This window comes from Polypterus senegalus, chromosome 6, assembly GCF_016835505.1.
Source record: "Polypterus senegalus isolate Bchr_013 chromosome 6, ASM1683550v1, whole genome shotgun sequence".
Taxonomy (NCBI): domain Eukaryota; kingdom Metazoa; phylum Chordata; class Cladistia; order Polypteriformes; family Polypteridae; genus Polypterus; species Polypterus senegalus.
Window position 1 is genome coordinate 124,097,054 of NC_053159.1, and position 24,826 is coordinate 124,121,879.

At 38.7% G+C, this 24,826-nt stretch overlaps 1 protein-coding gene and 1 long non-coding RNA gene across 2 annotated transcripts in view; one reads left to right on the forward strand and one right to left on the reverse strand.

Annotated features, from left to right (window-relative positions):
• Window positions 1–1,735: 1,735 nt before the first annotated feature.
• LOC120531541 lies at window positions 1,736–9,931 on the reverse strand. Its single transcript, XR_005634117.1, has 3 exons — window positions 9,851–9,931; window positions 4,090–4,169; window positions 1,736–2,570 (listed from the first exon to the last, which is right to left on the reverse strand). It is a non-coding gene; the product is annotated as an uncharacterized LOC120531541 (long non-coding RNA).
• aspa (aspartoacylase) overlaps window positions 9,194–24,826 on the forward strand; it is a 32,752-nt gene continuing 17,119 nt past the window's right edge. Inside the window, exons 1-3 of the mRNA XM_039757040.1 lie at window positions 9,194–10,226; window positions 16,160–16,355; window positions 18,935–19,028. Of these exons, the coding sequence (XP_039612974.1) occupies window positions 9,985–10,226; window positions 16,160–16,355; window positions 18,935–19,028 (532 nt within the window). The 5' untranslated portion in view covers window positions 9,194–9,984. The remainder of the gene's footprint in view (window positions 10,227–16,159; window positions 16,356–18,934; window positions 19,029–24,826) is intronic.

Here is a 24,826-nt window from a genome sequence, read left to right on the forward strand (position 1 = left end):
CTGTGTGCCTGGTGGGTGTGTCTGTGTGCGCCCTGCTGTGAGCTGGCGCCCTGCCTGGGGTTTGTTTCCTGCCTTGTGCCCTGTGTTGGCTGGGATTGGCTCCAGCAGACCTCCGTGACCCTGTAGTTAGGATATAGCGGATTGGATAATGGATGGTTGGATATCTTGGTTCAGTCAGGGTTTTACCCTTGGTTCAAGTGTGTTTTCTGTTTGTTTAATCTATTTATTGTCTTATAATTATTATTATAGCAACATCTCTCTGGCAGACACATTTAATAATTTGTACATGTGCTTTGATGTATATGCCGCTAACACCAGGCAGTGGTCCAACACAACTGTGGCAGGAGCACGGCACAGTGAGGAAATGGCGCTCATTTTGTTGGAACACGACATGAGGAGAGCTTACAGGAAAGAGAACACTAGGTAGGGAGCAGATCCGGTCAGCATTCCAGATATGTGCTAATCAGCTTGCACCGGTGTTCACAGAAACATTTAATCTCTCTTTTACCCAGTCTGTTGTATCAACATCCTTTAAAAGATCCACCATTCTCCCTGTGCCTAAAAAACAAGTCATGTCTGATTCTCACCCAAAGGAGCTAGTTGCATTAGAGTTTGCATATTGATCCAGTAGGTCTACAGAGGATGCCATCACCTTGATTCTTCATACAGTACTGGCCCACCTGGATAGCAGTAGAGTGAATTATATGCAAATGCTAATTATAGACTATAGCTATGCATTTAACACCCAGACTGTCCTCCCAATTCCAAACAAACTTCTACACATCCATCATTGAAAGTATTCTGACAGAAAGTATTACTGCCTGGTTTGGTAAGAGGACCCAGTGGGACCACAAGTGTCTACAGAGAATGGTGCAGTCCATTGAATACATCACTAGGTGTGCATTTAACTACAAAAACATCTACGCTGAGCGATGCCAGATAAGGGCAAAGACAAGTATTAATGTTTCCAGCCATCCCAACAATGGCCTCTTTTCTGTGCTGTGGTCAGGTAAATGGTTCTGCTGCCTAAAACCCAGTTCGGAAAAACAAGAGGAGCAGCTTCTCTCCATAGTGTATCTGCATCTTAAATAAGGAAAGTGTAGCCCTCTTATATTACGTTGCTTAAAGTATTAAATTATTTGTTTAGTCATTATTTACTACTATCACATATATGAAATTCTATTAATGATTTCCAATACACTTACAGTATTACTATTGTCCCTTCATTATTCTTTAGAGATGAGCAACTAAGCATACAGTATCACTACATATTGTACTATACAGTATGTATAATTTGTGTTTTTCGGATAAAATATGATTTAAAAGATTACTGATTTTTTTGTTTTCTTTCTATGTTGTATATTTAATGAACATTTTGTTTATTGATAATTTTGTATTTATGAATAAAGTTTGTTTTGTGATGTCCTGTCCTTTAAATTATGTTTCTTATGTGTTGTATGTTGAGCCCATGGGCATGGGGTCAACTAATGCTGCAGCTGCAAAATGACTCCCACTGCTATTTAAGGAGAAGCAGCTGATGAAATGGCAGTTTCACCATTAAGGAATACTCCTAACTATTCTGATTGTGCCCACTGTGATTTTCTTTAGACTCTCTAGTTTTGACATTTGGCTCTTGAATTAAGTTTCAGTTTCTCGTTTGTGATTTTTGTATTTCTTCACATTTACAAAAAAAATATTTTTGCTTCTTCCTTGCCTCTGATTTTATTTTACAGTCTTTTGAATCTTCTTTGACAAATGTTTTAATTTTTCTTGGTCAGTGATTTTTCACAGTTTTTCTCTCTCTCTCTTTGATGCTTGAGATGTAAAAGCTTTTCCCCATTTTTGGGCCTGCACAGTTTGTAGTCATGCTGCCTGAGGCGATTTGGACTACTCTTTTGGGATCAGTCTTGAGTAAAGTGCAGGCTCAGCTTTTGTTTTTTTGAGGCCTGAACCATTTTAGGTTTCTTAGCAGGCAGAATCTTAACACGAAGAATGATTTAGCATGTTCTGTTTTCCTAAAACCAACAATTTTTATCAAATTAAGGAAAATTGAACCACTCATTAAGGATTTTTACCTAATGGGTGTAGGAAATTGAGAGATCTCTGAGTCTGCCCATCCAGGGACACCAAATAAATGTAGGAAATTGTGTATTGATGTGAGACGAATTTATTTATTGGTTAGTTAATTATCAGTTTTGCCTTTGGCTACACCTATAATTAATTACACAATGTAGTAAGGCTCCCACGTTTTTATCTTTGCCTTTCTCTGTAGGAGGGGTTTCTGGCTTTTAGACTTATATCAAAGTAACTGATATTATCTTGTGTAAGAGAGACAGAACACAATGAAAAAGAGTTGGGGATCCCCCCCCCGTAATATTTTAAGGTTTACTGGAAAAAATATGCAATCAAGTGATCAAAACAGACTGAGTCCCAAATTAGACTGACTGCAGAGTAAGGCTGTTGGCTTATATTGCTGTGGAAGGGGAAGAGGCCGGACATCTAGAAGGGAAATGGTCATCCGAGGGCGTGATCTGGAGTCAGAGGAGGGAGGAGATGAGGTCTTACTGCTCCTGTAGGGAGGGAAGAAGAGGCATTAGTACACCTGATTACCCCCTGTACCTGTGGGTCAGCAGTAGCTACACCCCCCCACCTCGATGCCTCCCATGTGTGGAAGTGTGACACTTGTTATACCCACTTATTTTAAGAAACAGAATAACACAATTTATTGATGAACACAAGGATTACAGAAATAGAAAAACTGCATATATACAGTATCAACATAGTAGACAGGACACAAGAAAGACAAGACAGACAAACATATAACATAGAAGAAGCTGACTGTTTACTGTTTACTGGCTATTTAGAGTTCTAATTTATCTTGGCCCATATAAACAAGTTTATGATACCAAGCCTTCAAGGATGATGTCCAGTGTTGTGTTTGACTGAGCGCTGTTGCTCCACATTCAAGTGGAGGACTCTTCTTGCTTTGGATTGCACTTTCGGTTTGTGCTAAAAGGTCTTTTGTTTGTGGTGCGGTGTGATGCTGCCTTACTCAGCTTGCTATTCGGTTCTTTGCTATATCCTCTGTTACTTTTTAGGGAAAAGCATTACTCTTCCTGGCACAAGTGTATAGGCAGTTTTTCTTGAATTCTGCTTTTCAGGTTTCTCAGACAGGACTCAGTTACAGGCACAGAACATGGCTTGACAGAGTGGATTTTAAAACTAATTCAAGGCATCCAGCTCCAAGACTCTATGGAGATCAAGTGGTTGGATCATCAAATTGTTATTTTAGTTATACTAGATAGATAGATAGATAGATAGATAGATAGATAGATAGATAGATAGATAGATAGATAGATAGATAGATAGATAGATAGATATGAAAGGCACTATATAATTACTAGATAGATAGATAGATAGATAGATAGATAGATAGATAGATAGATAGATACTTTATTAATCCCAATGGGAAATTCACATAATCCAGCAGTAATATACTGATACAAAAAAAAAAAAAAAAGAATATTGAATTAAATAGTAATAAAAATGCATGTAAAAACAGACAATAACTTTGAGTAATGTTGGCATTTACTCCCCTAGGTGGAATTGAAGAGTCGCATAGTGTGGGGGAGGAACGATCTCCTCAGTCTGTCAGTGGAGCAGGACAGTGACAGTAGTCTGTCACTGAAGCTACTCCTCTGCCTGGAGATGACACTGTTCAGTGGATGCAGTGGAGTTTGCTTAATGCCCGTCGCTCTGCTACAGATGTTAAACTGTCCAACTTTACTATCCAGTCTGTTACCAAAATGACAGGTTAGTTCTCTTTAGAATTCTTCAGATTATCAGTTAAAAAAAAGATAACTGCATGGCTGGTTAGCTAAATATTATATAAGAAACTTTTGATTTGTCAGAAGGAGATGACAAAGCTTATAAATTCAACAGCTGAAGAATTAAAAAAAAAAACTTTGCAAGCAGCCACATTAATTTACACAGAAAACATTACTGTACAGCTGGAATTAAATTGATTTAATTGTTTTGTTTAATATACGCATTCAGAGGGGAAATAACTGAGTGAAATTATGTACTCACTGCAGGCTCCACTGATTGACTTTGGCATCAATTTACATCAAATAGATGGTAGTTTTTCTTGCATATATCCTGTGTTTTCCCTGGAAAGGAAGTAAAACTTAAATCCTTAAAGGAAATACTGGAAAAAGACTTTCTCATTGGACTTCGGGACCAAGTGTCACACAATTAGCAGCCCCTCCTTTGAACACAGAAAGGGACAAGTTAGACAGGCAAAAGCAAATACTTGTCAGAGAAGGGTGTCAGCAGTACAGAAACAAACAAAAGCAAATAAATAAATAATCATAGAAGTTAAACAAAAGCAAGTGCCTAAAAGAGAAGTAACCCATTAGGGGAGGAGGAATGAAAAATGAGTCAGCAAACAGGCACTTAAGTTCAATTGCCATACAAATGACGCACATTCTTATGTCTGCGTAGCATTCTTAAAAACTGGGCATTGGTGAATTGATATGGAAACCACAAAAGGACAATTATGAGATAAGACAGGAATGTGAGCTTCAGACAGCAAATGTACCTCATGGTAGTCTCAAGAAAATGTGGTGCTCTTCAGTTATCTATCTAATGACATTATTACAGACTGGCTACTATACCATATATGGAGACTTCTTCTTTTGTTTATATATTTAAGCCACCTGTGGTCCTTGTGTTTTTTGGTTTGCCGTCCAAAAATCAGGGCCACCTGCCAATCACCAACAGGAACTGCCCTTTGTCCTATAAATCCAGAGGGTCTTCTACAGTTCCTTGTGGTTTATTTTGAACATGCCTGGATGTGAGCTTACTTGTGTTTATTGTGAATTCTGTTAATTATTGGATCTTTGACATACGAACATTCTGCTTTATTTTCTGACCTTGTCTTTGGAATCTGTTTTGGGACTTGTTTGATTTGAATTGCCTCAGTTTTGTCTTTGTACTTCATGGAGCTTCATAATGATTATAATAGTTTTTGTGAAGAGTGAATCTTTTATTTTATAGTTTTAGTATATGCCTTTATTAGTATTCAAGATATGACAGTGATATCCTCCTGTAGAGGGCATTTTTAGAAGTGCCTTGAAACTCTAAAGCTTGGGACTCCTAGTGCAGGACAGAATAAAGCACCACTACAAAAAAAAAAAAGAAAAAGTCAGCTTTGCAGCAGTGATGTGCAAAAAGAGGTGGTTTTCGAAAGATTCTGTCAGTATGGTAATGTTATATGAGCATCGTAGAATGTATTGTGAAGCTTGGCTTACTGGCCTGTCTCCAATGCTACACCTATTCAGACTTATAACCATTTCAAGGAAATAGAAGACAGATTTTCTGAGGTTGCAGATTTCTCAGTCAAGATCATCTATCTGGAGGATAGTTTTATGACTTGGATAATAAAGTTACTTTCACTCATGATAACATTTTGTACATATTAAAGCAAAGCCACCAGCTATGCCTCAGTCAAAACAAGTACGCTGCCCACCATTGCAACTGCAAAATCAGTTGGAAGAGTGGTGCGTAAATCTGTACCTGCTGTGAAGTCAGCAACCAGCACTACTCCAGTCAGGTTCCCTGCTTTTGCCATGGAATGCTTTGAGCTACATAACCCTGCTTTTTTTCTTGTTTTTGACCCACAAACATGCAATTTCTACGATCAAGCTTCTAAAAAGTCTGTCCATGGCTACATCAGGTGAACCTGTACACTTGCTACTGCGTCCACTATTTTGCCTTCACCCTTTTTCTCTGTCACCACCTCTGTACCATCCACACTAAGATATGCATTAGCATTGATCCAGCCTGGTGTTATTTTTTGTGATGTAATGATTAAATATCTGAGGCAACCCAGAGTGCTTCACTCACCACTCCAAGATTTTCAGGAAAATATTTCAAATACGAATCCAAAACATTAATGTTGAGACTCATGTTGCAACCCAATTCCTTAAACATAACCAATACTTTTTTCACCATTTCATTATCATTTCACTCTTTCTGTGTGTCTTAAAGCAGACTTGAAACAGACTGTTACTACATCCTCTACATTCTAGAAAGTTGTAAATTCCAGTGATAATGCCAAGAAAACTGCAATCGACAAACACAACGAGACAGAGCATTGTTACACTTAGAAGTGTTGGCCTTTCATTTAGAGAAATGGCAAAAAACATCAAAGTGTCAGTAAGTATGGTGTCCTGCACAGTCCAAAGGCAATTGGAAATTGGAAGAAACTCTGATAAGAGGAGATCTGGCAGACCCAAAGTCAACCCAATCAGAAGACAAGTTTCTGAGGGTCACCAGCTTTGTGTGGTGGGTGCCCCACAACAAAGCAGTTTCAAGCACATCTTAACAGTGGTCCAAAATGCAAGTCTCAGTTTCTACTGTGAAGAGGAAATTTTGTGCGGAAGGTTAGACAGGGCGAGTGGAAGTAAGAAAGCTATTCCTTAAGGACAAAATAGGGCCTTGAAATACTGGCTGTGGACTACTGCAGACTGGAAGTCTTATGGACCAATGAATCAAAATTTGAAATCTCTGTTCATCATGCAGTGTGTTTGTATGCCATCGGGTTCATGAAAAGAAGGGTTCCTCATTGTGTGACACCACTGGAGGAGTATGGAGGAATATGGAGGAGTAGGTGTGATGGTTTAGGGTTCTTGTGCTGGAAGCAGAGTTGGTGACCACAGTCTGACTATTAAATCAGCAAAATGGAGCTACTTTGAAAAATCAAAAATTTGAATAAAATGTTGTACCTTTAATGATTTCTTTACTTATTTTATTTTATTTGTCATTATTTATTTGTTCTATGCCAGTGTAATATTGTCCAAGTAGTACTTCAGAGGGTATAGTAACACAGTCTGTTCCAACTCTGCTTAAGACAGACAGAGGGTTTTTAAGTAATCAATTGAAGTTTGGACACCTGTGCAAATTGTTTACTTCAACTGGCAAGGCGTAATGTACAGTACTTTAATTACTACAGAACATCTGTAGGTTGTAACCTATTCGTTGTTCCCTGAAGAAGGCCCATTTGTAATATTCTGAAATTCTCTTTTTTCAGTTTTTGCTAACCTAAACTTTAAATTTAAACCTCTGGCAGTTTATTGGTTACATTTTCACCATTTTTGGTTATTCATTGCATTTGAGCTGATTAAATTTGAAGAAAAAATGGAAAAAGTGAGGTGTTCCACAGGGTATATGCAATTTTTTTAACTTTACAGACTCATAAACTGTTAACCATGTAAATTATTTTTAGGCTGTTGAACTAAACTGACTAGCCTAATATCATCAAAAATTCAATGAAATTGATGTATTAAGATTATTTCTTACATTTCTCCATGATTCCAGTTTGCCCCATTGTAGCTAATGTATGCAAAAAACACAATTTTATTATCTAATAAATGCACAACATCAGTTTTCCGAGCTATGGAGAACTTTTTTTAGTGTGGCAAGAGAAGGAGTGAGTGGGAAGACTACAATCATGCAGTCATTTAAGTCAAGTCAAGTTGGGGAACATGCACTGGTACAGTGTGTTACTGCACCCACCACACGACGAAACAGCTCGGGATCCAGGTTGGCAACCCACCAGGCAGACACACGGTCCAGTCCCACCCTATGTAAATGACCCACTATCTGCTGCAGCCAGGTGTTACATGGGTGACCCCTTGGCCTAGTCCAGCCACTTGTGTCCCCAACAATGAGGATCCTACAAGCTGGATCACCCTCAGGGAATTGTGCCATATGGCCATAGTGCCGTAACTGACGCTCCCTCACAACGCAGGTAATGTGCCTCATTCTGGACTGCTTGAGCAACTGCTCCTTTAACACAAAGTCAAACTAATGGTACCCAAGAATTTTCCTGAGAGATACAGTACCAAAGGAGTCCAGTTTTAGTTTCAGGTCACTGGATAGCATCTATGTCTCGCAACCATATAGTAAGACAGGAAGCACCAGGACTCTAAAGACTTAGACCTTCGTCCTTTTGCATAGATATCGGGAGCGCCACACAACCTTTTCCAGTGACCTCACGACCCCCCATGCTCTCTTAATCCATCTACTGACTTCAGAGGAAGTGTCACCAGGGACATAAATGTCACTGCCAAGGTAAGTAAACCTCTCGACAAGGTCAACACTCTCTCCGCAGACAGACACACTGCTGATGGCTGTGCCAAAGAGGTCATTAAAGGCCTGGATCTTGGTTTTTATCCAGGACACTCACAAGAGCGCCCCGATCAGAGCCTCCATTGACTCTCAGAGATCACAGTATTGTCAGCAATGTCAAGATCAGTGAATTTTTCTTCACCAACAGATGCCCCACAGCCGCTGGATCCCACGACCTTGCACAACACCCAGTTCATGCAAACATTGAACAGAGTCTTATACAGTACTTTGAAAAACCATCTTTTAAACCAGTTTTTAGCAATGCATTTAAAGTCTATAGTTGCAGCCCTGTTTAACTTAATATTACCATGTCTGTCTCGTCTAATTGATGCCAACTTAAGTACTATTATATTACTATCGACATGGTAAAGACTATAATTTTTAAATGTGTTCATGAATGGTCGGTTTACATGCATATCCCATGATATATAGTGTATTCTACCATTCTGTAAAATTTTGTTAATTTCAGTAATCTGTTTAAGGTGTCAGTCGCAACCGATACCTGTCAAAATTCTCATAAGTTTGCACCGCCTCTTTTAACTTGCAGGACGCAGTTTGAAACGTACAAAGTTGTAGAAAGCATGCGGGACGAGTTTCACACCAAACATTTGAATTGATTTTAATGCATATTTGCGTTTTATTGTTTAGACGCTCATCATATTTTATCGTTTTATAGTAATCTCTTAAAAGAAGTAAAACATCACATGCCTAATAAGGACAACATGCGGATGTGGGTGTTGGCGGCTGTAGAAGAGCTGCACAAATGCACTTTGACTCAGGCAGCATTACTCTACGCGCCGGTCCTTCTTGCAATGTACTGGTTGACAACCATATGCACATACGTTTAGACAACGTGGATCCAGATTAAGGGATGGATGTCGATGTGCAAATCTGTGGTAATAAATAAAATTTAACTTGCGAAGTCTTTCGTGTTTTCTCTCCTTTAACTTCGATTCTGTCGTTCGACATTCCCATGAGCACTCTCTATGATATTTGAATATTGTAGGCTTGTGGCGAATGGCCACGCCCAGTAGTTGCTGTATACCGTGTACTGTACTCAAATTGACAGGAACCTTTTTAGCTCTCCGTCGTTAACTGTTGGAAAAATGAAAGTATTTTATTACTGAACTCTGGCTCACCGCTATCTGTCATTGGCAGTTAGTTTTACAGTAATACTACAGTGTTGGGATTTTTTTCAGGAACTGAATGTGACATGTAACGCCGACAGTTTCTCCCGAAAGCCATGTGGCATTGCCGAGGCTGCCTGCGTCTGAGAAGCGCAAAGCTTCTAATTGCGCGCTGGCTGCCAGAGCACAAGCAAGTTTTAAAAGTACTCGTGCAACGAGCTCTTAGACCTGCTGTGTCTCGTAAAGGCTACAAACCTCGCGACAGACAGGGCCAGGTGTGCAAGCCTCTTAGCCTTTCTTACGTTTGCAAGTTACAAATGCAAGTTGTTCACAGCAGACACTTAAAGAGTGCGTGTGTAGGAGATCTAGCGATCGGCGCCGTGATTCGTTGTGCAACCTTTGGATCACAAGCATGCACTACCGAGCGAAACGAAGATTTACAGTAGGAGGATATCGCGTAACCCGGCCCCCGAAGTCCTGTAAGTGTCAGCGCTTGTCCTCAGACTGGTTGGGTAACTTTTAATCATTACCTGGTGGACTCAATGAGCGCCGGCTGAAGCTGTACAACTGTCTCCACCAAGTTTTCCTCGTTCACTTCAGATCGCTTTCGCTTCTGCTGAACTTCTCTTCCGTATTTTGAAGTGGCACGATCAAAGGCAAGAAAATGACGACTTATTTGAATGGCGTCAGCTTGCCACCGTCGAAAAGAGTGTCCATATTTGGCGGCACACATGGAAATGAAATGACAGGAGTTACTCTTGTCAGGCAGTGGATCAAAAATGGAGCAGAGGTGCAAAGAGCTGGAGTGTTGGTGACACCATTCATTGCCAATCCCAAAGCTGTGGAGAGACGGGTGAGGTACATTGACCAGGATCTGAACCGAGCCTTCACGCCAGAGATACTCAGGTAGGACTGAATGAAAAACTTTGTTGCATCAACATGAGAAAACACATCTGCCCTTCACTTCATATTCCACGAACGTTTTGAGCTTTGTATTAGTTGCGGTATGTGCGAATTGTTGACGTTCTCCCCAGTGCTGGTAACGGAATAAAGGAAAATACACCAGAAAGGAAGACGAGTTATTTTGCTTAAACTTAAGTGTGTCTTTTGTGTAACATTTAACCTGCCGCAACAAATTTTCACAGAGCATAACTAGAATGTCAAGTTGTTTGAATATTAAACGAAAAGCCAAAGGCATTGTCCACTGTGGCACATTCAGAATGTGTAGATGTTTGCTGATTTACCCGGAGATAATCATTACCATACTTCTCACTCAGGGGGTTATGCAACAGACCTGCGGAAGCATGTTAAAACATGATACAGTGCAGCTCCAAAACTTGAAGCCTGCATAAGCAAGCTGTTCATTTCCCCTGAAACCCCCTTCACCCCCACCACAAAGGTTCTGCATTACAGAGCTGTTCTGTATGCCGATGGCCTAGTTGGCACTGCACACCAGAAACCTTCCATTTTTTAGGGCCACTGTTTCAGCGCTTGGAGACACTAACTTGTTTACTTGGCTTGTTAGAAAAGACTTTGCAGCAGAAAGATTGGATTTGAAGCTGTTGTATTGTTTTAAATTGTCCTTTTGCAGATTGAAAAGCAGAATAATATACTCTCCCCTGCAGTGAGTCCAAGGGGGGTCTATGGCCATCAAAGAGCTTTTTTAAGCTATGTCCAAACTTGGCCGGTGTCAGAAGTCAGCAGGTTTCCTGGGGGCCGTGGGAAACATTTTTACATTTATCTATGAATCAGGAAATCAAATCAGTGATGAAGAGGATGTGAAGCATGTTCCTTTTGTGTTCATTTATAATGTAACATGATCGTTGTTGCTGAAGTGTGGAGATTTCATACAAACTTGAACAACTTGGATGTTTAGGTGTTTTAAGTAATTTATAATTAGAAATGTATAATAATTAGAAGTTTATAATTAGAAAGTGAAATGTTTACTATCAGATTCAAGATCTTTTCTTTTCTGTGACTCTCACTTTACAAGGATTCAATTATGTGTGTGCCCAGTAGGGCAGCAGATACTGTGATAGGCTCTATGTTTCTGATAAGCATTTAGTGGCTCAGTGATTTCAGAAATTCACCTTCTACCTTCATTCCCTGTTGTGAACTCCTTTCCGAGTTTTTCCTCATTGCTATTAATTTTAGTATACCATACCAGAAGCAACACTGCTGGTTTTCAAACAGAATATCCATTTTGTGGTATGAAGGAGAACTAATGGATTGGCTGAAAACTTGAAATTACTCTATATAAACATAATGTATTATTATATCCAATACTAGGTAATTTGTAATCTGATAGTTTATCCATATTACTGAAGGTGAGCGAGTGTGTGAACGTGCCCTGTGTTGGACTGGCACTCTGTCCATCTCCAGTGTTTGTGCCCAGTGTTGCTAGGATAGGCCATAGACACCTGTGACATTCCATTGTATAAGCAAGGCTTGAAAATGGATGAATATTGTTGTTAACCGACATGTCTAAATGAAATGTTGGGGTGCCAGACGGGCCACCTCTTTTACTGGAATAATAAGTTTAAACAAAAATAACAAACACACAAAGAGGCAAGAAGAAAAGAAAATGCAGAGCCAGGCGTTGGCTACAGTGATAAGGATCTGAAGAACAGTCAGGCTGCTATTCTGTAAGTGCCTTGAGCATGGGAAAGGCGCTATATAAATAAAATGTATTATTATTATTTTATTATTAGGATGGATCTGTGTCTGGGAGTTTGTACCCAATGAGACATCACCTTCTGGATGGAATGGAGTCAGTTGCTCTCATTGGGCATCTTCTTGGAGCTGTGGGTGTAAAAAGAGACAAGACAGTCAGCAATTGCTCACCCTCATGTCCCGGGGTGGTAGTGATTACCTCTGATGAGCCCAGAAGATAAATAACCCTTTAATGTGCATGTGTGACAATATTTATATTTATAACTCCCTGAGTTAGTAATATATTTAATACAAGGCTAAAATGCCCTCTATGACATGGTTTGATATTTTTTAATAGTTTTCAGTGATGAGTGTTATTCTGTTTTCTATACACCACTGTTAATTTGTTGCTTGAAGGTTGTGGATATCTATTTGCTATATTAATACAGGGTTTGAATTTCGGCTGGAAAAAGGAGAATTGTATTTAATTGTCTAGTCCAGTCTAGTTTCCTGGTTTGTTATGTAAGTGTGCGCACTATGAAATATGAAGCATGTAACACTGAGTGATGATTGGTATTTGTAACTTTGTGACCATGCAGGTGGCCAGTGGGCTTGGCTCTTTCAAATATGGAAGGTTTGGATTTGAGAAAAAATGTAGCGTTATCAGTTCAGCTCATAGTTATTATCATGTATCGTGTACAGTAAGAGTCTTATTTGCATGTGTGACCAGCATATAACATGTGCTAAATTCAGATGCTGTGAATCTTACACTATAGGCTATGTACAATATACTAACATAAAATGCATAAATGAAACCCTAATCCTAACCCCAGTTCTGTCACCTTTGTTGTGTTTGTGCATCTGCCCCTGTTTGCGTGAGCTATTAGCTGTGAGTCTTACTGGTCACCATATTTGTTTATGCTGATTTTATAAGCAAAGCAGCAAATTTGAGTTGATTATTTCATTATCTCATGAAGTTTGAGGTGTGGTCTCTGGAATTAAAGAGTCAGACTTGGAGTGAATTTTGTTATGAATTCTCTGCCATTCCTTGTGTGTCTTGTTAAAATAAATTCACCGCCTTTACTTTTGAAAGTCTCCGGACATGCCTGATTTGTAGATTAACTTTATAGATGCTACATTATTTTAATACGAATGACAATAATGTGTTTGGAAGATGATTTTGGACTTGCACACAAGTCGGATCTGCCTTGCGGGTTGCCATTTGATAATCCTAGGTGTAGAACCTGGTGGCCATATTTGGTGACGTCTGGGCTTTCTTTAGACATCTAAGAATGTACGTTTTCTGATGAGCATTGTGTCCAGCTGGAAACTGGCTGTCCATTATTTCTGGGGGAGAAAGAGAACCAGGAGATGAGCAAAATGAACAGATGAACAGAATGAAAGAGTAAAACTAAAGTGTAGTAAGGTTAGAGACCAAAGGAAGGCAGGAGAGTGGCTGTTATCTAAAAAAATTGCACAGTTCTGGAGCAACATAAAATATTGTGCAACCACACTTTGGTAGACAAACTGTTCAAAATTAAAATTTCTCCACACATGTTTTCTTTCTATAGACTTTAAAACTGGAAATGATTCCCAAGACACTTTTCTGCACAAGGTTAGCTTCTTTTTCTTGAATGTACACTGCCTTTATCCAGAGATGTCAGCCCCTTCAACATATTTTAGCAGCAGCAGGTTAAAGGCAAAAGTTCCTCAGCATTCACGTTGTGACTGACATATCAACTTGTGCTCAAAGCATTCCTGGTTAAAGATCTCTTTACTTTTTTTCAGATTATTGTGGAAACTTTAGTGCAGGATTTTTACTCATGAGTTGTAGAGCTCAAGTCTGAAGTGTGTACATTCTTTACAAAAAATTAGGGTACCCAGTTTGCTGCTAGGAAGTAAAGTGCATAATGGATGGGAAAGCATAATCTGATCCAGTACAATTTCCCACACACATATATGCAAAACACCTCCACATAGCAAATGTCAGATATCTAACAAAGTGTCATATAAAACTACATTTAAAAAATCAAACCATCTTTAGAAGATTGTTGTAATGAAAATATCTTAAGTAATTTCTGTTTATACTGGTTTATGTAGAACTGCTATAATTATGTTTGGATTTTATTGATAGTATAAAGCATCATATATTTTTATCAATTAAAAACAAAATGTGAGTGAATAAATTAAGTATATGCATATTATAAGTAGGGTGGCGCAGTGGTAGCGCTGCTGCCTCACAGTAAGGAGGCCTGGGGTGGCTTCCCAGGTCCTCCCTGCATGGAGTTTGCATGTTCTCCCCGTGTCTGTGTGGGTTTCCTTCCACAGTCCAAAGACATGCAGGTTAGGTGTATTGGCGATTCTAAATTGTGTGTGCCCTGTGGTGGGCTGGCGCCCTGCCCAGGGTTTGTTTCCTGCCTTGCGCCCTTTGTTGGCTGGTATTGGCTCCAGCAGACCCTCGTGACCCCGTAGTTAGGATATAGCGGGATGGATATTATGAGTAATCTACTGTATTATGATCATATAACGTTTTTGTAAAGCCTATGTTGAAATACCCCAATAAGTGTAATAATAATGGTTCCTAAATTATTGTTATGTGGGAATCAATCAATCAATCAACATTTATTTATATAGCAGATTTTCATACAAAAGAATGTAGCTCAAAGTGGTTTACAAAATGAATAGAAAAATAGAAGACACAATAAAAAATAAACATAAGTCAACATTAATTAACATAGAATAAGTAAGGTCCGATGGCCAGGGTGGACAGAAAAAAACAAAAAAAAAACTCCAAAAGCTGGAGAAAAAATAAAATCTGTAGGGGTTCCAGACCAAGAGACCGCCCAGTCCCCTCTGGGCAATCTACCTAACATAAGTCAAACAGTCCTCTTTGTATTTAGGGTTTTCATGGAAGGACTTGATGATGATGGTCACATAGACTTCTGGCTTTTAATCCATCTATCATTGTTGGAGCATCATGATGCTTTGAGTAGGTGGTGGTGGCGCAGGCCGCCACCACAAAGAAACCGGAAAAAGAAACAGAAGAGAGAGTTGGGGTCAGTACGGATTTTGGAGCCACTCTGAATAGTTATTATGAAGAATTGAACATACAGAGTATCAGTATTAAGTTAAAGTGAAGTTAATGTTAAAGTAATGTGTTCTCAGCAGTTTTTTAAAGTGCTCCACTGTATCAGTCTGGTGAATTCCTATTGGCAGGCTATTCCAGATTTTAGGTGCATAACAGCAGAAGGCCACCTCACCACTTCTTTTAAGTTTAACTTTTGGAATTATAAGGAGACACTCATTTGAAGATCTAAGGTTACGATTTGGAATATAACGTGTCAGGCATTCCGATATATAAGATGGGGCGAGATTATTTAAGGCTTTATAAACCATTGTGTTGGGGAGATATACTATGTTATCTCTAATATCATTAATTTTTTGATTGAAAAATGCAGCAATGTTCTCACAGGTTTCACTGGAAGTATTCTGGGGGCATTCCTTTGTGTTAGCTGGTTTTAACAGACCTTCAATTGTAGAAAATAAGACTCTGGGATTACTAGCATTGTTATTTATAATATTAGAGAAATAGAAATAGAATGACCCTATCAAAAACAAAATTCAGGTCCTTTTACATGCAGTCTTACAATCACAGTTAAATATAGAGTGGTTCAGATCTAATTATGCAATTTTCATTACTTTATAACTTGTTAAGTTTATTATATAGAAAATCCCCCAAAAAATCCCGGACCATCGAGAAGTGTGCGAACTGACTACAGGAAGAATCGTCTTCACACCGAACTGGAATCGTCTGCATAAATCAAAGTCATCCAGACGATCTGGATCTGCATAATTAGATCTGGACCACCCCGTACAGCATGGCCTTAGTTGTAAGGAAAACTTGTGACTCAAGAGCCTTGCTCACAAATATTTTATATTCAGAAACATGAAATTTCCCTTGACAGTTTTAAGATCTGCGCATCCTAAGCAAGTCTGAATGAATGAGATTTCTTTGTGCGAGGTCACAGGATGTTAGAGAAATATAGCACTCTGTGGGCAGTATTACAATGAGTGGTTCACAACATTAGAAGAAACAGAAAAGGATCCCTTATGCTAAGTTGCATTGCTGTGTTCATTTTCACTTTTATTTATTTATTTGTTTGTTTGTTTGTTTTTAATTTTTGCAGCTTAATAGACTGGAAAGATTTGCCATATGAAGTGAAACAAGCGCAGGAGATCAATCGTTTATTTGGACCAAAGGGGAGTAAAGATGCCTATGATGTCATTTTTGATTTGCACAATACTACATCTAACATGGGATGCACTCTAATTTTAGAGAATTCAGGGGATGACTTCATCCTTCAGATGATCAATTACATCAAGGTAAATGCACAATTCAGTAATGCTCAGTTGTTATAGTTTATTAGTCATACACATTTTATATAGTGACTTTAATGAACATCATCTCAGGACACTTTATAAAAAAGACCCATTATGCAGTTGTGTGTGTTCATGAATATATCTGTGTGGGTGTATCTATATAATATGAATGAAACCAACTGAAAAAAGCAACAAGAACCACACAACCACCTCATTTAGTGTAGTACCCAAGGTTTGAAAAGGCAGAAAGCAAGAAAGTGCCACTGCCAGAGGCTCTCTGAAGAGCTAAGTGTAAAGCTTTGTTCTTCAAAGATCTGTCCCTTGTCGAAGATGGCTCCACAATAAACCCTGACTTCTGTTGTTGGATTCGTTTATATGTCTGTGGGACTGGAAAGGATCAAGCTAGTATCAAGTGACATCAAATTTCTTTCTAGGATTTCTCCTCCACTCTATGAATGAATGTGGGAACTGCTTTAGTAATCATAGACAGTGAGGAATTGCCCATGCTGACATACATGACAATGCATTATATCTTCTATATATATAAAAGCCAAATACCACTGACTATCTCATGACGAAATCTCCCGAACAATGAGGACTTAAGGCTTGAAATTTGGAATGTAGGTTACCCTTGGTGCTCGATAAGAAACAGTTTTAAAAATTTCGTGCTCCAAGCGCAACGTTTCTTATAGTTTTTTAGACCCGTTTGTATGTGTGTCCGTTTTTAACGAGAGAACTACTTAACGGATTTACATCGAGTTTTTTTCTATAACATGCTTGAACATTCCGTTGATCTTGTGACTTTCTCATCACGCTAAGTATCATAGTTCGTTTGCGGTACCGATTTGTTAGCGCAAATCCGAGAGAGACTCATTGGGCTGCCTTCCCTCCTCACTCACGCATCTACCTCTGGGCATAACGTTAACTCTGCTTAGTTAGCGAACGAGAGAACTACTTCACTAATATTCCAGTTGATTTGGCGACTTCTCTTATTGCGCTAAGAATCATAGTTCGCCTGCAGGAGCGATATATTTGCGCTAATCCGAGACAGAGGCTGCAGGCCAAGGAGAAGAGAAACAGTGACGTCAGGAGTAGAGAGCTGGGTGGGGTCCTCCTCACTGTCCTGTTTCACTAATATGCGGGCGAAGCCGCAGGGGATGGCTAGTATGTATATATACAGTATATGCATTTTACAGTTATAGCACAGGAAGGTTAAGTGACTTGCTCAAGGTCTTTGAGTGGAAGTGGAACTGAGTCTTACAGTGCATTATGTCACCCACACACTCGTTTGATCAATTGATTTGTTGAAATTAAAACTTATAGGGTTGTGGAAATAAGAAGCCATACTAGTTGGATTCCATTCTGTGCAATTTAAATGTATAACCATCTTTTTCTTATTGCTTTTCCTTGATTTTGTTTACTCTGAACTTCTATGTTCCAATGAAATCTGTTATTTTAATTGTTATTTAAAGTAGTGTGGATAATTGTAGTTGTGGCTATGACTGTGGTAGTGCTTCCATGGCTGTTTTCTGTCTTGTGCCTGTTGATGCTCTGACAGGCTCTGGCTGCCCACAACCCAGTACTGGAAACAAGGCATTAAAAAGGATAGATGGATGTCTTCAAAAATGTATCTTAAACTCAGTGGTTCCTGTGAAATGATCTAGTATAAGACAATCTAGTGTGACTTTAAGGATGATGGCATCCTGTTTTTAATCATGTGTACTTTCAAAGGTGTTATATAAAATTAATCTCATGGATTTAACTTGTTTTGACTTGTTGAGCATGTTAATTTTTCCACTTATATTCATTCTCATATATTGGATCTGAACTAAATATGTCGCTTATCTGTTGACAGTAGTGTAGTGTAGTAGAGTAGTGTTATTAAACTCTTTAACTGTAAATGTCAAATATCCTTCAGAAACCTTAAAAATGTCTATTTCTCTCACCTCTCTAGTCTTTCTATTATCTCTCTCTCTCTCTCTCATCCACCCACCCACTTTTCTATCCACATTAAAAAATCCTGGTAACTACTGTATCCTCGGCTCTCCACTCAACTTTAGATAAAGTAGCTCTGTTAAAACATGCAAGTTTCCATGAAGAATTTAGTTCCATGGTGTAATTCTGTGTTAGAATCCATGAATCCATTATAAAAAATAGTTCTTTCCCATCCATCTATCCATCCATTTTCTAAACCCACTTATCCAGAGCAGGGATGTGGAGCCTATCCCAGCAAACATCAGGTGCTAGCCTGTCATACATACACACAGAACACAGGCCAGTTTAGCATCACCAATCCACCTAAACTGCATACAGATGGACTGCGGGAGGAAAGCCATACAGAAATGAAAAGAAAATGTAAACTCTATGCAAGGAGCACCCAGGACTTGGACTCCTTGTTGCAAAGCAGCTGTACTACCACTGCACCACCATGCCACCCTTACTCTTAAAATGGGACTTTTTAAAAGTGATCTGACTGAATTACTAACTCAGTTTTCTCCCTTTCCTGGACAAACTGAGGCATATTTTTTTATAGCTTGTTGTAGTAAACCACTGGACATGATATTGTCTTATTCTTCATGCAGTGTACACTGGGACAGTCATCTTGTCATGTTCTGCTGAATGAGCACCCAGAGCTGAAATATGAAACCACACGATCAGTGGCTAAGCATGCAGTAGGTAAGTTTAAACATCCAGAGTTGTGTCCACATACAAACTAGAACAGTAACACAAAGGGATCCTATAAATAGAGGCACAGAATTGTGCTTCATTCTTACTTGAATAGAAGAACACAGATTTATAGAACATCATCATGGCTTTAAGGATAGACTCAACCTTCACCTTCAATAGCTCACTGAGGTATAAGATGGTGCTAACATTATTATCTCACAGGCAAAATGCATGCAAAAGTAAAGCCTGTAGTAGCATGTTTTAATTTTTGAAGTTTACGAAGAAAATTAATACAATGGAGTAGCTGCATAGAAGTAAGCAGTAAAAGAAACAATGAATTTTATTTAGGAAAAAAAATGGAGGAGAAGCCTATAAGTTAATTTAAATACACAGTTATTCTAAATGGAAGATAACCCATATCATAGTGAGGATGTCTGGGTTAAAACAGAAAGATGTAGGAGTAGAAGAATAGCACAAGGAGTGTGTTAATATACCTTACCCCAGTATAGACAGTAGTGCCAATAAACAATTTTATAATCGAAAGTGTTTTCACAAGGATTTTAATTAATATTATAAACTGGTAAACCTAGCAAGCTAGTGGATTACTAGGTAGAGGAATTAATGGATATAATTAATGACTATTTTTAATTCACTTAAGCCAATGTCACATTACACAACTTTTTGTCATGAGGCATGTCAAATTTGGTGACCACAGTCACTGATCTTGTTGCTGCACTGTGTCAATTTATACAACTGAAAATCACAGTCCATGTCACATTTACTCACAGGTTGCCAGTCTTCCAGTGCTTTCATGTTTGCCCCTTTTTTCTGCCTGATGGAGTCTGCACTGTGAGAAGGGTTAACAGCTGTGCCGAATTCAGAAGTAGTCTCTGCTTTTTTTTGTCTTTTTTCCATTTTGTCATGGTGCATAAAATGTGAGACACAAGACTGACAAGCCTCTCTTGTATTTGTGAGGTCCATAGCCCCTGTGCTGCCTGCTGTAGCCTGCACTGTACAACAGTAAAACAGGTATGGTGAGTTGGGCCGCTGTCTCTGTCCTTTTTTTTCCATCCTTAAAACATAGTACTTCAAACATTAGACAAAAGACAAACTTCTCTTCTGTTTGTGTGGTTCAAAACATTTGTGTTCCTTATTCCTTATCGCTGCATTTTACTTCTGGATGAGCATTCATTGGTTGTCAGCTCTGAGGCGCCCAAACACTCTGAGGCGCCCAAACAACCCACCCCTCCGACTAAAGAGAAAATTAAAACTGTTTTGTTTTATCATAGTCAGTCGCAAACAAGTTAGTCTCAGTTATTGGGTATGTCACGTTAGGAGATCAGATTCACTGGGGTGCTCTGCCAACACCCTCCGATTAAGTAAATGAATGTTATGACTGAAAATCACTGCTGAGAAACTGAGTGCTACAATAAAACTAGATGGTTTGTCTGTCCATCATTTGGGGTTAACCATCAGGTAGAAGCAGAGAAGGTGCCTTATGGTAAGCTGCACTGCAGTGTATTTCTCATTCTCATCTATATAATTTCAGGAGGCAGTCAGCATATGCACTAGGCTTGAACGATTTATACAATGTCATTCTGTAAGATGAAAATTTATAAAGAGATTTTCAGTTGTTACTAGAGACTGCTACAAAGAACATTTAAAGAATAATTACCCTAAATATCACTAACACGTCAGTTTTCTCAACAGGAGTGCTAACATTCTGAATCACTGTTAGGCCCTCAAACAGGCCTTCAATTCCCTAGTAAGAGAACTGTGGCTCACCAGTGACATTAAATATGTACTGATTGTTTGCAGCAATGCATTTCAGGATGACATTGAAACAAAGTGCACAAAACTTTGGTGGCTCAGGACTGGAAAACAATTGGCAGTAAGCTGGAGACAGAATATACAACGTAAACAGTGACAGTGTTTACAGCTGCTTTCATATTACTAAAGGCTTATTCAATCATTTTTACACTTTCACTCCTAGATTAACAGAATGCTTTCTCTGCCATGTTGCTTGCAATAGAAAACTATCTTCCATTCTCTACCCCACAGCACTCTGTGATTCTTCTTTCTCTCTTTATGTGGATAACACAGGAAGTATTTTAAGTGATTATACTCCATAAGGCATCCAGTCTGGATGGTATTTCAAGATGCATTTTAGAAACATATAACAGCCAATCAGTTTCCATTTTCAATTCCCTTTTTGATACTTCATTGAAAGCATTTGAAAGAATATTGTGTGACAATATTCCTGTGCTTTCTTCTTCTTCTTTTTTCTTCCTCCTCCTCCTCTTCGTCTCTTCCCAGTTCTCCTTCTCAGACAGACACTTATTCCAAGTCTTCTTTTACTTTATTCATCCACCTCAGCTTCAGTCTCTTATCACTTTCTTTTCCTCTGTACTTCCATTTCCACCACTTCTTTACCCACATATTCATTGTTTCTACTCATCACATGCCATACTACTTCTGCCTACTTTCCTGTAATTTCTTAGCTATATATTCTACTTTTGTTGTACTTCTGATTATGTCCTTTCTTATTCTGGCCTTATTTATTACTCCACACATCAATCTCAACATTCTCATTTCTGTCATATGTATCCATCTTCCCCTGCACTGCCATTACTGACCATGTCTCAGCTCCATACATCATTGCTGGTCTTACCACTGTCTTAAAACCTTAACTTTAACCCTTGCCTTGATTCCTTGGTGGCACAATACTCCTGATTCCCATCCAAACTCCACTCTGTGGGTTATCTCTGCATTCAGTTCTCCGTCTTGGGCTACCACTGACCCTAAGCATTTAAACTTATCCACTCTTTTCAACAGCTCTCTCTGCAGGCTAACATCTGAATCCTGATCACAATTAAACATTAAATTCTCAGTCTTCTTCCTATTTAACTTCAGTTCTCTATCTTCCAAAACCATTTTCCATTCTTGCAACTTCCTCTTCACTACGTAGTTTCTGGCGCTACAGAACACTTCATCAGCAAAAAGCATGCACCGGGGGACTTATTTTTTATTCCATGAGTCAACACATCCATAAACCGATTAAAGAGGAAAGGGCTTCAAAGATCCCTAATGTGACCTACTCGGTTACCCCTGCATTGCTTCTAACCAGCGACCTCACTCATTTATACATTGCCTGGACAATGTTCACATACTCCTCTGTTACTCTTTCCTGCTTCATGCACCTCCAGACATCTTGATGTGGTACCCTATTATAGGCTTTTTCCAAATCAATAAATTTCATCTTCAAGCTTTTCTGTTTTTCTCAATGCTTCTATATGAGCTGTCCCAGTGCAAAGACTACATCAGTTGGTCCTTTATCTGGAATAAAACCAAACTGCTTCCCCCCTATGGTGGTCTCCATAACCTTTTCCCGGATTTTCACCATGTAACATCAGTTTTGCCACCCTATAGTTTCTACAGTCATGAATATTTTCCTTCTCCATATAAACAGGTACAATCACACCTGTTCTTCCACTCCTCTGGTATTTTCTTCTCTTCCTAGATCTTCTGCATTAGATCCCACAACACATCTACTCCTTTTTCCCTTATGAAAACAAAAGTGGACTGTCTTAATAACTGCAGACCAATGAAAAACTTTGCAATGTTCATGTAAAATCTTTCCTTAAATAAGATGATGGTGGGAGGCAAAGAGGCAGAGGTTATGGAAGATTATGGAAGAAGAAGCATAGCTGTGCAGTGTTTTGTAAAGATGTTGGGAGAAACTCAATAGAATGCATCAGAAGTGGGTGCATAAAAGATGTAGTGGTGTGAATGCAGTCTTTATGTAACAAATGCGACCTTTATATAAAGTGTGTGATTTGGATTAAATTTGCTGATTTAGAAAGTGTAAATGTTTATATGGCAATACAGTGGTTTTGGAGAAAGCAGGTAGTGCTGCTTAGGTGACATGTTCAGTGCAGATAGAGGTGCGAGTGTGTACAGCAGTGATAGCGAAGATGAAAGCTGCATAGAATAAATTCTGAAAGCTGTCTCCATTCTGACGTCTGACAGAGTGCTTTTGGAATTGTAGACGAAGGTTAATGAAAGCTGTGTAAGGTGGAGCATGCTCTAGTAAAGAGATATGGCCAGTGAAGACAAAGCACAGCCAGAAAGAGAGAGTCATCACATAAACATGTGGTGCTTTACAAATTAAAAGGAAAATGAATGTTGATTTGAGATAATGACTTGGTGTGATGTATGTTGTGCTGAGGAAAGAGCAGACTAAGGTGGTTTAGGCATATGCGTTGAAAGGCATAGGACAATTAAATGAAGAGGTACACCATGATAGAGGTGACATAGATGTGGACAGAAAGGAAGCCAAAGAAGACATGGTTTTAGGTGGTGTCAGATAATATGGGAAGAATGGGCCTCACCCCTGGCAATGCCAAGGACTATGGAGAGTGCAGAAAAAAATTTTGTTGGCCAAAAAACATGGGAAGACCCAGAAAAATATTGTTATATCAGTGATGATGGTGGTGATGATGAGTTTCCATCTGTGTTTCTCATTTTAATGTAACAGCTGTTATCTTTTAATATTTCTTCATGGCTCATGTCGTATAGTCCAGGAGTCAGCCCTTTTCTAAGCACTGGTTTGACTTTCTGTATTATGGAGACCAAAACTGTACATAGTACTCCAGTTGAGACGTAACTAATGTATTATATAGCTCAAGCATAACCATTTTAAGTTATACTCCACATATCCGGCTAAAAAGCCTAACATTTTATTAGCCATCTTAATCACTTCTATACACTTTCTGGATATATAATGTGAAGCGTCCACCATAACTTCAAGAATAATTTCATAAGGTGCACTTTCAAGCTTCAAATTTACCATTGTGCATTCAAGAATAACATTTATATTTCCTATGTATAACATTTTATGTTTACTTACATTAAATTTGCCCAGATCTGAATTCTGGCAGTATCTATATGAAATGATCTGGCTGATTCTAGATTTTTTGCCATTCCACCTAGTTTGGTACCATCTGCAAACTGAACCAGCTTGTAAATCACAACACAGACCCTCAAAACTCAAACAATTCAAAGTATTAAACTCCTAGAAGGACCTCCTAACAGGTCAGTAACCTGACAGTCCAAAACTAGAGCTCTTACAAAAGGTTTTAGGAAGGTATCCACAAACATGGACAAAGATACCCATGTAGTGCTGATTTATAAATCGCACCAATGGTGTCATGCAGCATGAAGTCCAGGGTCATGCCACCCAACAATGAGCCATAATGTTGTGGCAGTGAATACTAAAGGTGGCACTCCAGCTAAAAAAAACACAATGGCATCAATAGTAGTCAAAAAACAAAATGAAAATAAACACTAAAAAATAAAATAACCCAGAAAAAATATATAAAGTACAAACATTCACAGCAAATAAAAAATATAAAATTTCCTATTTCACTGTACGTATATTTTTGTTTGTCCCTCTTTCTCCTAATAGACTTTACCTTTACCACGCCTTAATGTTAAAATATTGAAATAATCTCTTTTCGTCTTCTTTTGCCTTTTTCCTCCAATAATCCTGTCTAACTCCCTTATACTAATTCTAGTTTTGTTTAACTATTAATTGACCAGATGCTTTCAGCAGACCTGTGGTTAGTGCTAGAATCATTCATCTTGTAACTGTTTCATATTATAATGACTAGCTGTGTTACCCAGCTTAACCCAGGTAATCTTCTAAGTGAATGGGTCTCAGTTGTAGTGCCACTGGTTTATTCAGATGTATTAGAAGTACTATGTAACTAAGTACAATTCTGTATACAATATTTGTAGGTTTTTTA